This window comes from Ascaphus truei, chromosome 2 (genome assembly GCF_040206685.1).
Source record: "Ascaphus truei isolate aAscTru1 chromosome 2, aAscTru1.hap1, whole genome shotgun sequence".
NCBI lineage: Eukaryota > Metazoa > Chordata > Amphibia > Anura > Ascaphidae > Ascaphus > Ascaphus truei.
Window position 1 is genome coordinate 81,176,065 of NC_134484.1, and position 16,967 is coordinate 81,193,031.

A 16,967-nucleotide genomic window follows, 5' to 3' on the forward strand; every position below is an offset into this window, starting at 1 on the left:
CAAACAACACTTATTTAATCAAATGAATTGTTATTTTACGTCTGGTGTGCCACAGCTATCCTGTCCATTTAACCCTGCACCTCTACTACGCTGCCAGCTCCTCCCATTGAAGGGCTTCAGCAGAAGAAGAATAACAGAAATAGGTGACCCTTTCAGGAGCCCGCCCCCGGCCGCTGTGACGGATACTGTAGGAAAGCCCAGTGTATGCGAGTGCTGCAGAGGCTGACTCTCAGACAGTTACACACAGAAGGGCTAGATACAGCAGGAAAGCCCAGTGTATGCGAGTGCTGCAGAGGCTGACTCTCACAGGCGGGCCTTACCTGGTCACCTGTTTATCCATCAGGCTCAGCTCCCTGCTGCTGGGGTCTCCCCCTGCCATATTCCTGCCACAAAGAGGGAGCAGGGCGTGCGTGTCTGTGTGTCAAACTGTGTGCAAAGGCTACTTCACAAAACGGTGTGCGTTTGTAACGGGGTGTCAGAGATGCGTGTGTAATTGAGTTGTTTGTACGTACGTTGTTTACAATGGCGTGTGGTGTGTATATATAATTAGTCTTTTGCGTGTGTCTGAGAGTTGTGTTTGTAATGACGTTTGAATCGGTTGACTGTGTAAGTGCATCGCCACAGGGCTGCAGTGCCCGGCGGCGGATGTTGTGTCTTGTTGTCCTCAGTAACGTGCTGGGTGTCACCCGAGGGGGCGGAGATCAGGGTTATAACATGAAAATAAGGGCGATAGTGATGCTTTCAGGGGAGATGAGGGGGTCGTAATTACCCAAAGTGCGGCCAGGGGAGAAGGCGCAAAGCGATCATTGATAAAGGGAGGGAGAAGTGAGGCGGTGTGACAGTGACCAGGATGAAGTCTGGAGACATGTGCCGCCATCACCCCCTTCACGCAACCGCCTGCAGTGAACGGTGACCACGCCCACACCGTGACGTTTTTCCTGGTGACGCCCACAACCGCTACCCCCTCTGTGCTCATGCCCCGCCCTCCTCCAAGCCCACAGCGAACCTTTACCTCACTCAAGGACCATGGCCACGCCCACTGCGCGAGCTGCCCACACTCTGTCCCTCTGCTTGGCAAGTTAATGCTCTGCCCTCCCTGGGAACGTCATTGCCCCGCCCGCTCTGCTTTCTGGTAGGTTCCCGCCTGTGGGGTTGTGTGTTCCCGCCTTCCAGTTCAAACAAGCGGCCGTTGGGTCAGTGTGCCTTGCCAACTGTGAACAATTGTCTCTTGACCAGAGCTTACCGATTTCCTATTTATTTATCAGTCTGTCACTTTTATTTTTAAGCATCACATAAACCCCAAGCCATCCTCATTACTGTGAAGATCATTGATATTTAGTCGCAAATGTATTACTGTACTTATCTAAATCATATGCATAATACAGCTAAAACAAATAATAATCTCCCCAGTTCTAGAAGTGCCTGGAAGAAGTATTATAAGATACTATATAAGGTATAGGTATAGGTATAAGAAGTGCCTGACTTTTATAAGAATTTTTACGTCTTGCAACGCCTGATCTTATGAATGTTAATGTAATCACATTTTGAAGTCTGTAGTTTAATATGAAAGTATTTTTGGGGGATCAAAGAGACCTAAAAACATACACCAGATATTTTGCACAGATGTCAACCATCCAAGGTCCCAAATCACCACTTTTAATTGAGACTTCCAGTGAGATCTGTCCTGGGCTTTTTGACCATTTTAAATGGAGGGGCATTTTTTGGGTCCGTGTAGTTACTTGTTGCTGAACAGGAGCGACATTTTAGTTTTCTAAAAGAAATCCCATTTAAAGAAGTAATGTTTTTATATTTCCTTGGTACAATTGGTGCTAGTTTACAGCTGCCTCACTATTATAGTAACAATAGCAATCTGAGTGTTACTATCATGCCTCAGATGGACACATCTTAAGGCTAATGAAAAAAACAGCGCAAAACCTCATTGTGTAGTATTAAATATATTGTGAAAATATCAGTTGGTAAGTATCACACGTACATCATTAAAATGATAAAAGGACATAACATGTTAGGGACATGTTACCACTACACCCGCTCTTCTACACCAAATCCCGTCACATGCTGGCCAATCCAGGGATTAAGATTTTTCTCTCCTGGGCTGCTGTAGATCGTCTTTGTCCCCGTCTCAATCGTCTGTGTGGAGCGCAAAATAGAGCCTCACAGGAACGCTGGTACACTCAGATCCCGGTATCGGATTCTAGGGGAACTGCTGATGATGTCACTGCGACTCCGTCGTGTCTTAGGCCTCGGCCATGTTACTTGCTTGCTGGCGGAAGCGCGCTGAGGCGCGCCCCCGCTCAGCACTGAGCCCCTACAGCCGCAATTAGAGCGGCTTTAGTAGGGGCTCGCCTACGCTTCCGCAAGTGCGCGGAAGCGAAGGTCTTGGGGGAATTTAAAATTCCCCCGCTTGCCGGCGCGACAGGCCGGTCACGTGAGCGGTTCGCCCAATGAGGGCAAACCAGCTCCGTGACGTCACTGACCCGCCCCCGGCCAGTGACGGCCCAGCCCACCCCCTGACGGCGCGTGCGGTAAGCAACCGCAAGGCCAGGGAAAGCACCCTCTCTCCCTGAGCCTCAGCGCGCCTCAGCACGCCAGCAGGGAGCCTGGCCGAGGCCTCTGACGTCACTGGTGGTGTAGACTGGTAGCGGATGGGAGTATCCGTGTGGAAAAACAACGCAGTGTGTTTGGAACCCACAAATAAAAATATGGAACAGCGCTAGCGTGTGCACCTCCTTCCTACGTTTTTAGTAATTAAATACTTCGTCAGGGAATACCAAAGTTTATAATTAGGTACTCTATATACCATGAACTCATCACTGATTGGTTGCCAAAAGGTGAAGCAGCCAACCTAATTGTTGTTATAGCTGATTGCAATAATTTATACAATTCATTAAAATGCATACCCCTTTCACAGGAGATTAAACAACAAACTGTAATACATTGTAAAATACACAACAATGTTATATTAAAAAAGAGAGAAAATAATGAAAATATATAAAAGAAAGGGAGACAAAAAAGGATTGGATTAATGATGGATAAAGAAACATATGTTGTATATAGTGACATAATTTGTAACAACCGCATATATTATCTCCATCTACTGTATACAGAAAATATTTAGATTAAAGAATAGTGGGAAGGAACGGGAAAAACCTTATCTATATCCACTGATTGTGTTTCTGACATTTATAAAATAAATGACCTAAAATGTAGAAATTAAATATATACTATGAAATATAAATTGGATGGTTAAATATAAGTGTATTAATAATGACATAAAAAACTGGAATCATGGATATTTAAAGACAATGGATTGGATAACTATTCAGATTGATACTTGTTTAATACAGTGACCAGACGTCTATCTCCTCATTTAGGCCTAGCAGTGCTAAGGTCTGCATTTTGTAAATCCATAGGCTTTCTTGTCTAGATAGCATTTTATCCCTATCACCTCCTCGTCTTCCTGAGGAGACGATTTGGGTGCCTATATACTGAAGGAGTGTTAAATCACAATTATGTTTATTTTTAAAAAACGTCTGGACACACTGCTTATCTAGACCATGTCTAATTTTTTCTAGCATGTTCTAAGATCCTAACTTTAAGGCATCTCTTAGTGCAGCCAATGTATTGGTGACCACACGGACACTGTAAGAGATACACTACATATGTGGTTTTACAGGATATGCAATCTTTCCCTGTAAATTTCTCCTTGGTTATGTTGGAAATTAATGTTTACGTTCCGTGTTTAGCATACTACACGCTCTATATTTTCCACAACCAAAGTTTCCAGGTGGGTTCTTTGGAATCCACGAGACCCTGGATGTTGTATCAATTGGGGGTCCAATATCACTAGGTGCTAGATAATGTTTAAGATTTTTAGCCTTACGATAAATAAAGCTCGGCTGTGATTGAAGGGAAGGACCGAGAATGGGATCATTACATAAAATGTTCCAATTTCTTTTTAGAATTTTTTGGATATTTATACTTGCTGAATTGAATTCAGTGATAAATGGAACTTTAATTTTATTGTCCAACTGTTTATCATTACTTTCTGTATCCTTAATTCCCCATTGTGTTAAAAGAGACTCTATTTAGACTATTTACCTGTTTTAAAGATTCAATTAGTATAGTCCTATCATAACCTCTTTGAATAAATTTGTCAAATAGAGTCATGGATTGTGCTTCGAACTCAGCCAAAAGGCTGCAATTCCGTTTTAATCGCATGAACTGACCTGTAGGTATATTTGTGATCCATGATCTTTTATGGTTACTTGATGATAGTAACAAATTGTTAGTATCTACCTTCTTAAAGGTCTTAATATTCACTGATAATCCTACTCTAGATTCCAATTGTAAATCAAAAAAATTAATTGTGTTTATATTGGACTCAAATTGAATTCATTCTGGTTTATGTATAGCCTGAATTGATTCAAAGATTCCTCATCGCCTTCCCAAATACAGAGCACGTCATCGATATATCTGCGCCAAACAATAACTTTGTTGGCAAACGGATTGTTATTCCAGATATATCTATTTTCCCATGCCCCCATATATATGTTGGCGTAGCTGGGGGCAAAGCGCGTCCCCATAGCTGTACCGCATAATTGGATGTAGAACTGATTGGTGATAAGAAAATAGTTATGAGATAATATAAATTTTATCGCATTAACTATAAACTCACTATTCAATTAATGCAATTTTATATCTTGCATCAGAGTTTCTTTCACAGCCTCTACACCATTAGTATGGAGAATACACGTGTACAGTGATTGCACGTCAAAAGTGACCCATCTGTAATTTTCTTGCCAATTTATAGTTTTTACCAAATTTAGAACTGCTGTGGTATCTTTTATATGTGATGGTAAAATCTGGACATATTTTTGTAAGAAAAAGTCCACGTATTGTGACAAATTGGAAGTTAGAGAGCAGATACCTGAAATTATGGGTCTCCCAGGTGGATTGTTCAGTGCTTTGTGTATCTTGGGGAGGTGATAGTATATGGGTATGCGAGGATATTGTACATACAAAAAAAGAAATTCGGATTTTGTGATTACAGTGGAAGAAACAGCATCATCAAGTAAAACCTTAAGTTCTTTTAGAAAATCTTGAGTAGGATCATTTGTCAATTTCCTATAAGAAATAGGATCATTCAATATGCGTAGTGCTTCTACTTCATAAGCTTCTCTATCTTGAAGCATTACGCCTCCACCTTTATCCGCTTGGCGAATGATTAATTGGTCATTATCTTGTAGTCCTTTAAGGGCTAGATACTCGTCATGTGTCAGGTTTTGTTTGGTGTCCGATAACTTGAAATCTTTAACTAGCTGTGTGAATTCATTATTAACTATATTAAAAAATGAGTCTAAATTTGAAACACATTGCTATTTCACTTGCACTATTTTGAGCGCGGTTCCTATTTATTTTATTTAATCTTAAGGCTAATACCTTACACAAGAGAGGCACTATACTGTATGGTGTTAGGAGTACTGTATCCATACCATAACTCTCAACCTGTAGCAAATACCCAAATTTTCCCTTCCCTCCTTCCCTCTTCACTGAGGGCTATATCCCTACCTCTAGAGGGGATTTTTTCAACATCAGATTCAGATTACACCTCCAATCTGGCAAGTGTTCTTGTGTGTTTATTCATTCACACACTGCAGACTTTATTATTTTATTTATTTCACTCTGCAGCTTCTTTTCTAGTTATCCCTGGTTATAGTGGGTATCTGTTTTAAATTATATCGCCAGTAAGCCCCCTTTGGCGACTTATTTCACTGTTTTTGTATATACATCACACACTTGTTTACACACAGCAATTAGAATATTTTCCTATGTTGATGACAGTGATCGACAAATTACCCAAAAATCTACTCGCCCAACCAAAAAATCTACTCGCCACCTAGTCCCGCCCCCAACCCACCCCTAGTCCCGCCCCCAACCCCACCCCTAGTCCCGCCCCCAGTCCCGCCCCCAACCCCGCTTTAAAATAAAATATATAAATAAAATACATTTAATAAATTCCTAGTCAGAACAACATTCGTTTTTGACAAATGTATTTATTGTATTACATTATACTACAATTAGTCCTTGTTACATGTGTGTGTGTGTGTGCGTGCGTGCGTGTGTGCGTGTGTGTGTGAATGTCGGATCTAGAATTAAAAGGCAGGTGTGAATGACTAGTTTCCTGAACCCTTTAACCAGTGTCTGGACGTCCCCGCTTCACAATATCTAAAGCAGCAATCCCACCTGGGATCTTACCTGATCCGCAGTCCCTCAATGTCCAGGTACCCTCATTCCCGCAATGTTATACATTGAAGGGGAGGTGTTCCCTACCTGTCTTCTGGGTTAGGGGGGTTCCGATGTCTTCCGTGTGAAGCTTGAGTCAGATCTGGAAGAAAGCAGTATAGGGCAGTTAAGATTTCGGTGTAGTATAGGGCAGTTAAGATATATAGGGTAAATAAGAGATCCAGATCCAGAGTGTGAGTGACAGAGAGAGAGAGTGTGGGGGAGAGAGAGAGAGAGAGTGAGTGTGTGGGGGAGAGAGAGAGTGAGTGTGGGGGGGAGAGAGAGAGTGAGTGTGGGGGAGAGAGAGAGTGAGTGTGGGGGAGAGAGAGAGTGGGGAGAGAGAGTGTGGGGGAGAGAGAGTGGAGGGGGAGAGAGAGAGTGTGAGAGAGAGTGTGGGGGAGAGAGAGAGAGAGTGGGGGGAGAGAGAGAGTGTGAGAGAGAGTGTGGGAGAGAGAGTGTGGGAGAGAGAGAGAGTGTGGGGGATAGAGAGTGTGGGGGGAGAGAGAGAGTGAGTGTGGGGGGAGAGAGAGAGAGTGTGGGGGGAGACAGAGGGGGGAGATACAGAGGGGGGAAACGGTGGGTGACACACACAGAGTGTGGGTGATACACAGAGAGAGAGAGAGAGAGGCTGGGTGACTGGCTGAGTGGGTGAGTGACTGGCTGGGTGAGTGACTGGCTGGGTGAGTGACTGAGTGACTGGCTGGGTGAGTGACTGAGTGATTGGCTGGGTGAGTGACTGAGTGACTGGCTGGGTGAGTGACTGGCTGGGTGGGTGAGTGACTGGCTGGGTGAGTGACTGGCCCGGTGGGTGAGTGACTGGCTGGGTGGGTGAGTGACTGGCTGGGTGAGTGACTGGCTGGGTGAGTGACTGGCTGGGTGGGGCAGGGGTGACTGGCTTGGTGGGGCAGGGGTGACTGGGTGGGTGAGTGACTGACTGACTGGGTGGGTGAGTGACTGACTGGGTGGGTGGGGCAGGGGTGACTGGGTGGGTGGGGCAGGGGTGACTGGGTGGGTGGGGCAGGGGTGACTGACACTGACTGGGGCAGGGGTGACTGACACTGACTGGGGCAGGGGTGACTGACATTGACTGGGGCAGGGGTGACTGACACTGACTGGGGTAGGGGTGACTGACACTGACTGGGGCAGGGGTGACTGACACTGACTGGGGCAGGGGTGACTGACACTGACTGGGGCGGGGTGACTGACACTGACAGGGGGGGGGGTGACTGACACTGACTGGGGGTGGGGGGTGACTGACACTGACTGGGGGTGGGGGGTGACTGACACTGACTGGGGATGGGGGGTGACTGACACTGACGGGGGTGGGGGGTGACTGACACTGACTGCGGGTGGGGGGTGACTGACACTGACTGGGGGTGGGGGGTGACTGACACTGACTGGGGGGGTGACTGATTGGGGGGGGGGTACCTCTGGTGTCACACACATACTCCCATACACATTCTCTCATACACAAACACACACACACACACACACACACACACACACACTCTGCACATACAGGGGGGGGGGAGGAAATGCCGCGACCAGCACCACCACCACCACGCTCCTCCCCCACCCATCCGCGCCCATCTCCCGGTCGTGGGGGGGGGGGGGGGGTGGCAGGCCGACATCCCCCCCCATACCTCACGCGGGCGTAGTGGAAGCTTTGGGGAGGTGGCAGGCACGTTGCGAGGTGTCCCCCAGCAGGCGCCCCAGGGGACAGTCAGCCCCGCCGTGGCCGCCACTGTCCTGCTCCCCTCGACGGCATGAAGCTAGTGGTCGAGTGGGCAGACCGGCATCCCCCCCCCCCACACCTCATGCTGCGCCGTCATAAAGATAGCTGGCCTTAGTGTAATCTTTGGGGAGGCGACAGGGTGGGGGGGAGGCACACTCTCCCATGCACACACACCCATGCACACACACACCCATGCATACACACACCCACCCATGCATACACACAGACACACACACACACACGACAGGGGGAAGAAGAGGAAAGGCTGCGCGACCACCACCACCACTGTCCCGCTCGCCCCCCCCCCCCCCCCCCCGTGACCATCTCCAACCCCGCGCGGGGATCGGCGGGAAGTCGGGGTAAGCGAGGACAGGGACAGAAGGGGGGACACCCCACTACCATCTCCTGCCCCGCGCGGGGATAGGCGGGAAGCCGGGAGAAGGGGGGACACCCCACTACCATCTCCTGCCCTGCGGGGGGATCGGCGGGAAGTCGGGGTAAGCGGGGACAGGGACAGAAGGGGGGACACCCCACTACCATCTCCTGCCCCGCGTGGGACCCCTGAAATGTGAGAGTCGCGCATGTGCGGAAGCAGCGAGGAGCCGACAGAGTGCAGGAAAGGTTGTGCATGCGCAGGGCAACCCCACGGCGGCCATTTCAGGGGTCGCACAAGTACAAGGTGCAGAGCGGCGGCCATTAGAGGGAGAGCATGAGGCTCCTAATGTTAAGTGTGCAGTAGAGACTTCAACTCCCATGATGCTTAGGGAGAAAGCTGCCTGGTGACACACAATAGCCAATTGGGATGGCTGGATTGCTTTTGAAGGAAGGAAAGACTACTGCCTGCTGGGACAGGAAGTGAGGAGTCAAGACCTGGACACTGAAGGTGCAGGTAGTGTCCACGGAGCAGTGCTCCAGGGACTAGGCCAGAGGTAAAACCCCCAGGGCCCAGTTAGTCCCCTGAGACACTGTAGAGAATATAAGTGCATGAGATAGGGACAGGCCTTAAGCTACGGACTCCTCCACTATACTCATAGAGAGAGAGATGCTGCAGGACAGTGCCTGACTGTCAGTACAGCATGTAGCTGAAAGAGTATCTGACTCCATAGCAGAGACTGTTGCAAAGGATCATCCGGCTGGGGATCCCTCCCTTGGGGAGTCAGACGGTGTACTCATCCCGGCAAGGAGCAGGGGGTCGCGCCGTGGGATCACAGTATATACATATATATATATATATATATATATATATATATATATATATATATACACCCTGAGTTTCCTAATCATAAGAGGCAGAGTGCAGTGTTTTCAGGAAATACTTTTAGTTTTCTAACATATTTGATTATTTCCATTTGCACCACTCACAACTACTTAGCTGTGCTGAACCTGCTCTTTCTTTACTGACACCCTAAGTCTAGACCAAACTAAAATGGAGCATTTATATTTTCTCTCAGAATTAGGAGAACTCTGTTACTGAACAAAATGCTTTGAAAGATCTAATCAGTTTATTGGATGAAAATGATTTTAATAAGTATTATTCACACACCTCACTAAAACACAAATCCAGGGGACTATATATATTGAAATGTTTGGGAAATTGATAGAAAGGAATTTCATTCAACTGTATAGTGACTCGAGGTATATAGCTAATGATAATCTTGATAGATGGGAAAGAAGGGCTTTAAAATAACTTAATGAGAATTCTGATTTTATTATATGCCATGTGGACAAAGGAGGTGGAATGGTATTACAGAACCGTTAAGATTATGTGAATAAGTCCTTGCGCCTTCTGAATAACCATGTTTTTTAGCAGCGACTAGATGATAATCCCACTGCATCTTTTTAATCTCTTTTTGCGGAATTTCTATCAAAAACGAAGGGTATCTTAAAAAAAATTATTGCTATATTTTTAAGGAACATCCACGTATTCCCATAATGTATCATCTATCAAAGATATATTAATGTGTGACTAGCCCCCCTGGCGTTCCCATTGTATCCGGAGTAGATTCTATCACTTCTAATTTATCAGGATATGTTGATTTTTTTAAGTGAAACTTCTTTGCTGGCGCCTACAGGGTTTTCATAGGAAAAAAATCCTTACCTTGTAATGAAAATCCGTAACGCAAGTGGTCATGCTCCTAATGGGCGCGCGCCCGTCACCCATGCGCACAAAACCACTATTTCAGGCCACACGGAGGTTAAAAACAATGCTGGGTCTCACCACACATGCGCAGTGGCGGCCGGACTCGCCGCATATGTGCAGTGGCGGCAGGATTCTGTTGCACATGCGCAGTGGCGACCGGTCTCGGCTCTTGGGAGACAAAGGCAGACACACAGGCAGGCACACACACAGGCACCAGAGACGCACGCAAGCACACACACACAGACGCTCGCGCGCTGATCACACGCACACAGAAACAGTTAGTATAACTATATAAATGCAAATAGCTTAAACAGAGGTGTGTGCCGATCACGCGTGTTCTAAGTCAAACTTCTTTGCTTTTTCCCACTGACATTGTGTTTTGAATTTTAATTACAAATATCACCACCACAAATACAATATCTGTAACAAAACAGTAAACAAAGACAAAGAAGTTTCACTTAAAAAGCACGTGATCAGCACACACGACTTTTTTTTGTTTGGTTGTTCATTATGTTTGCCCACGCTTTTGTGATGTGCTCTTATGTTACATGTTTCTAATGTGTTCCATCTGTGCCCATCATTTGTTGCAGGTCTTTTTATTTCTATTTGACATTGCATGTATATTATTCGTATCTGTTTTGTATCATCATTATCCGTTTCCCCTTTTGGATCATATCTTTTGCCTAGTTTTGCACACTTTTTTGGAGGATCCATTTGTGTGCTGTATGTATGTGCCTTAAAAGTTAAGCTACTAAGTCAAAAAATATATATGGACTCTTTGAGCGCCCCTAAGCCAAATCCCTGACGAAGTGTATTGAGGCGAAACGCGTAGTGGTTGGTGAAAGAATACGCTGTGACATGAATGGGTGATGCAGTGTTTGTTAATCCTTGTTCAGAACTCTCACCGCCAGCATTAGACACTTGTCAGCTCGCAACCTCGAACTTGAGACGATGAAAATGTTTGTGCCGTTTTAAGAATTTTTATATGCAAGTTTTTAATTGAATTGCTATTATATAAATGATTTTATACTTGCACGTTCTCTTGTTGTGCTCCTTTCATGTGTTTTCTCTGCTGAAGTTTTTCCCATTTATCGTGTAGGTTTTGAAAAAAACTAACCATTTAAATCTTGGGACTACTGTCCACACAATTAAGGAATTAGGAAACAAAATGTTAACCTGAGCTAAATTCCTTTTAATTATATGTAATAATTCCAGTGTCTGAATTTTCCCCAAATCATTACCTTCCACACATATAATGCTAACCATTGTATCCTGTGACCTCTTTCTTGTTTTGAATCAACACGCAAAACATCAAACCACCTTAAACTCCTATGACCAAACCATCCAATTAAAACGTTGTCAGATATTATAATTGCATGTTGCATTTTGCACAATCTGGCACTCCGCAATAATTTAGAAACAGACATACGTCAGGGCTTGGAGGAGGAGCATCCCGTAAATTTACCAGCTGACACTGAGCAAACAGCCTGTGGTGTGGAGACACGTCGGAATGTCATAAACACATATTTTTCTTGTAAGCAAATACATATGTGTTCAGAGTCCTACATAGATGTATGAATTCATTGTAATGATAAATACATGTGTCCAAATACCATTCACTTAGGAAACAGATGAATATGGTTCTCCCACCTTTCTGTTCTCTGCTGTGTGGACAATTGCATGTGGCACCGGTATGTCATTCATCAACAGGTTGTATTATACTTCTTACCACTAAAGGTGTTGTGTGTACGTGAGGAAATAATGTGTACTAAATCTATATTTTCTGTACATGCTCTTTTTGGTTATGCATACACAATAAACCTACTATGTCGATAGCCAATAGCTAGTGCAATATGGTTACATACAATTTTTCTTTTGGAGTGTGACATGTGTGTCACAATGATGTGTAGACTATTGTGTATTTAAGATCATATTTGACGTATTCTAGATTTTGTTTCATATCACATACAAAAGTGTCACTTCTGTGTGTTGCTTACCTTAATGAACATGTCATGACAATGATTTATATTCATTCATGTTTTCTTTTTCAAGGTATATAACTCCAAGGACTGCTCATGGTATGTATTTGAATTCACATCTGTAATAAGATAACCTCGATACAGGTATAGTTACAGGATGTATAAAGAGAACGTAATGAAAAAGATGTGACAATTGAAAAATGTCGTTTCTGTATTGTGTCCGTGCGTTTTTCTACACTTGGTGGTTATTGTGAAGTGTGTTTTCAAATCATTACTTACATTACATAACATGTCATTTTGACAATGTAACAACATCCATTCATGCACATGAGCGATGTTAACACTCAATGCATGTTTGTATGAAATGACCCAAATGTGGTAAACATCATTAACATTGCAATGTATGTGATTATTTATTCTCTCACTTCATCTTCATGTTGATTACTACATTGTCACATGTGTATGTATAAGTGAAAGATGTGGGTTGATTTGACGTACATCTGACATTTGTCAAAATGTTAACACCATTCCAAAGTATAGTTCTTTGGATTCTCAACTTTTCCTAAATCATTCAACACAATGACAATGTAGTTAATACTTTTTTTATTTCATTCACGTTACTTATTCATAATGATCATGATGCTTTATAACTACTGTCAACATATGAACATAAATGAAGTAAACATTTACATACACACACATTTCAGCAACATAGTGTGTGTGTGTTTTAGTTTTTGTGTGATGCATGTATTTCTACCAGAAATAATATAAACCTACTGCACCGACACACTTTATTCGAGCAAATACCCAGTATGTACCTGGCAGATACCTGGAATGCGCCGCTCCTCACCTCTGACAAGCCCCGTTGCGTTTGCCTTCCCAGCCTGGGTTCATGCCTGGCTGACGGGCGGCTGATCTGTTAAATGATAATGATTAGGATTTAATAGGCTGCAATGCTTCGCATGTCTACCAGATGGCATAAATTCATGAATTGTAATGCAGTATATATATATATATACTGTGCAGTATTGCAGCCAGCGGAAATAAAATGCTTCAATCCCTGCCTGGAAAATAACCCAATGCACTCGGGCAGAAAACAGTCACAAACCTCAATACACCCGGGTATACCCGAATTCGTGGGACTAGCCGAGCTCGAATAAAGTGTGTCGCCAGTGTACATAATAATGTTGTTTTTATCATCGGCGTCACTTAGCTATGTATGTGTTGAACGTTTACTAATAACACTAAACTATAGTTACTCGTGTAAATTAAATGTACACACAAATGTTCATGGTTTAATGATCTGTACCTAACATTCATTAGCTCATGCATGTTAGGTTACCACTACAACCTAGGTGATAATATAACATTCACACGACTAAAAAGTTTTTATCACCTCCCTATTGTTATTGTGTATGTTCAGATACAATGTCTACGAGTTGTTATGTAGCATTTACATTCTTTGACAAGTCACACGTGAGAATATAATATATAGTAGATTAATGTGTTTGCTGAGTGATAATGTGGGTAGCATATATCACATGTCAATACATATAATGTTAGTAGAAATTTAAAATTTATGAATATAAGATCTAACTTCAGTTCTTAGCAACATCATTATGATAATTAAGTGCATAGTAAATATTTGCACAATAGGATAACATTATGTAGTGATTGTTAATCTGCGCACCAATCATTGAAAGCATTGTTACATATTTATTATAATTGTTGTTCGCTAGTCGTCACAATCATCTAATATAACGATTGTCCCATCTGAAATCATACATTGGTCCCACGTATTCATCCTCGACATCTGTGAAATACAGCAAACACATGATGTTCAAATATGGCACATTTATCTATGTTTCAGCATGACAACGCTTAACACATCTCTATATGATTGTGGATATTCCCGCATAAGTTACGTATATGTTTAAACTGCAAGGATAAAACTAAAGATACAGAACTATCTCATTTTTCAAATGGCGTTGCTGGCATTACTACTGATATGTTTGTTCCGGTGCCTGTATACATAATAATGTGCACGCACAACGTCTGTTGCGCGCGCACGTCACGAATGTGTGGACTAAGTCTTAGCGCATGCACAAAACGATGTGTACGCTGTACGTTCAATACATGTCCCTCCATGGTGCTGCTAGCAGTACGCATATCATGGCTGAAAGTTATGATATGGAAGCGAAACAAATTCACTTCTACACACGTACATATCTAAACTTTGTAAACGGACGTGTGCCCACGGCCAAAACGGACGATCAGCCAATGAGTGAACAAAGTACGTGTGACGTCATGTTAAGGCACCGTGAAATGCACGCAAACACCCCTCCCACTGAATGAACATTGGCCTCCAGTGCTGTGCACGCACCGCCCCACCGACGCGTGCGCATGACACACTGCACTGACCGTAACAATAAGCTACGGGCACAGCCAATACTGTTTCACGCGCGCACGTCGGTTGGGGGTGGGCCTTGCATCAGTAACCTTTTTAAGGACGCCTTGGGACATGACCACGTTCCCACGTCATATGTGGGCGACACTTTGTTTTTATATGTTGAATGTTAAACAATGAGGTGTGTGTTTGTGTTACAGTTAGTGTAACATGTTGAAATGATACTTTGAAAGCGATAATAATCTATGATTTTGGACTCCGTCACCAATGTGTACTAATGGTTCGTCATGTAGTATATTGTTATAGGAAATAATGTCTTTGTGCATGCTACATGTAAGGCTGTCTGCAATGTTAAGCTGTATCCACTTATTTGGCTAACAAATGGTGTATATTATTAATGTACACATATATAATTTGAGTAAAGGCATAACGAAATTTATATTTACCATTCTTGTAGAAGTCAAAACTGATTTGGCTGCAACAACTCGCTTCAGGAAGGCACAACAGTATCATCCATGGTTGAGTCAACCATTGAATCCTGAATCAGACACATCTCCTTGAGGCCGTCATATGGATCTGCAGTGGCTTCTTCAAACAAGACGTCCGGAGGTACATACAGTTGTTGGTTGTTTTCACTTCCACATTCGTATTGGCCATATAAGCTTGGATACATATCATAGTAGTTATGTCCATCTTGCATCTGGTCTTGATGAATGGACGGTGCAGGTATATCAGCAGACGCGACAGTCTGTGTGGCTTCAATGTAACTGGTATTAGGCAAAAATATGCTATTTAACAGAAGATATGTTCCATGTTCCATGGTAAGTTTAAATGATGAAGCAACACGCCAGCATCCATATCATTGATCTTGACGATCATGGACACGCTCAAAACATTCATTTGCGGATAAAGTGAAACGTACAGAAGTTTTAAAATGTCTTTGTTTGGCTGGTTCTTGGTAGTATGGATAATTGTTTTGGATCAAGTCATAGATTTCCCCCACGGTTGCCTTTTTCTGTGGCGTTGACTCGAATGCTTCATAAATCAAAAATTTGTATGATTTACGTGGATGGCTGTGCAATGTGGAAGCTCCTGCCATTTCTTCTCTCTTCAAGTGTACAGTGTCTAAGTTGAACGCATATGGATGTCTGCTGAATGTGTGAATAGTTACATATTATTTTCGCGGTTTGTTCCAAGGTTATAATACAATCTAACAGTTATACGCCTAGGATTTCTCCCACAAGAAATTTGTTACAATAATTGGCTGAAATTCTTTGTCTAAGATACCCTCTTTTCACAGGAATCAAAACTTTACTTTCGGCTTAGGCAATCAAAATGTGCAAAACAAGTTTACTCTTTTAATTACAATAACAATGTGTGTGAAATCATCTACAGTGCTATGATGAACAGATTTCTACTTACACTTAGCTAAAATTAACCATACACACATCTCTTTGTCTCTTTTTCTGTTTTTCTCTCTCTCTCTCTTTGTCTCTTTTTCTGTTTTTCTCTCTCTCTCTTTCTCTCTCTGTTTCTCTTTCTCTCTCTGTTTCTCTCTCTGTTTCTCTCTCTGTTTCTCTCTCTCTCTCTCTTTGACTCTCTGTTTGTCTCTCTTGATATATATATAAGTGACACTGTGTGCTCATTTGCATGTCATTTCCCAGAATCCCTTGCTGCAGTGGAAGTGCTGTATGCTGGGTGATGATGGGGAAAGGCGGGGTTGCAGACCTGCCTAAGACATGCAGATGAGCATACAGTTGTATTTGCATATATATATATATATATATATATATATATATATATATAAATATATATATGTATATTTAACTATATATTGTGTGTATATATGTCTGTATGTGTGTGTGTGTGTGTGTGTGTATATATGTGTGTGTGTGTGTGTGTGTGTGTGTGTGTGTGTGTGTGTGTGTGTGTGTATTTATGACATGCTAATGAACATACAGTAATATTTACAGTTGCTATATATATATATATATATATATATATATATATATATACAGTGTTCGACAAATAATGATAACCACTCGCCCGTGGCGAGTGGATTTAGGCCGCTGGCGAGCCGTGCTGCGGCTCTATGAATTCCCCTGCTTGTGCCAATTTTTAATTTTTTAAAAATAAATAAATAATCCCCCTCCCTGATTGGGTTAATGCGGGGAAGAGGGCCACGGGGAAGAGCCCCTTCCCCTGATCTCCTCCCCCTCCTGATCTCCTCCCGTGAGTCAGGGGGGGCCCGGCCGGGCGCCTGTTAATTACATTTAAAAAAAAAGTTTAAAAAAAATGGCGGCGATTCCCGTGGTCCCGGCGCGCATGCACAGGGCAAGAAGGGTGTCCTGCCCTCTGCGCTGCCTGTGGGCCCGCTGCCTGTTCCCCCCAGCAACCCAAAAT

The 16,967-nt window shown here is 43.4% G+C and overlaps 1 protein-coding gene and 1 long non-coding RNA gene across 7 annotated transcripts in view; one reads left to right on the forward strand and one right to left on the reverse strand.

The window, feature by feature from the left end:
* LRRCC1 (leucine rich repeat and coiled-coil centrosomal protein 1) overlaps nt 1-2,037 on the reverse strand; it is an 81,902-nt gene extending 79,865 nt beyond the window's left edge. For 2 of the 6 annotated variants that reach the window (XM_075583004.1, XM_075583001.1), the window contains exon 1: nt 770-925. In XM_075583004.1, the coding sequence (XP_075439119.1) occupies nt 770-867 (98 nt within the window). In that variant the 5' untranslated portion in view covers nt 868-925. Of the gene's footprint in view, nt 1-320; nt 926-1,993 lie in introns of those variants that run through there. The other 4 variants (XM_075583005.1, XM_075583002.1, XM_075583003.1 and 1 more) reach the window with 3 other exon arrangements.
* LOC142482161 (uncharacterized) lies at nt 267-15,167 on the forward strand. The gene is made up of 4 exons (XR_012796412.1): nt 267-1,132; nt 11,803-11,869; nt 12,231-12,256; nt 15,022-15,167. It is a non-coding gene; the product is annotated as an uncharacterized LOC142482161 (long non-coding RNA).
* The last annotated feature ends 1,800 nt before the right edge of the window (nt 15,168-16,967 follow it).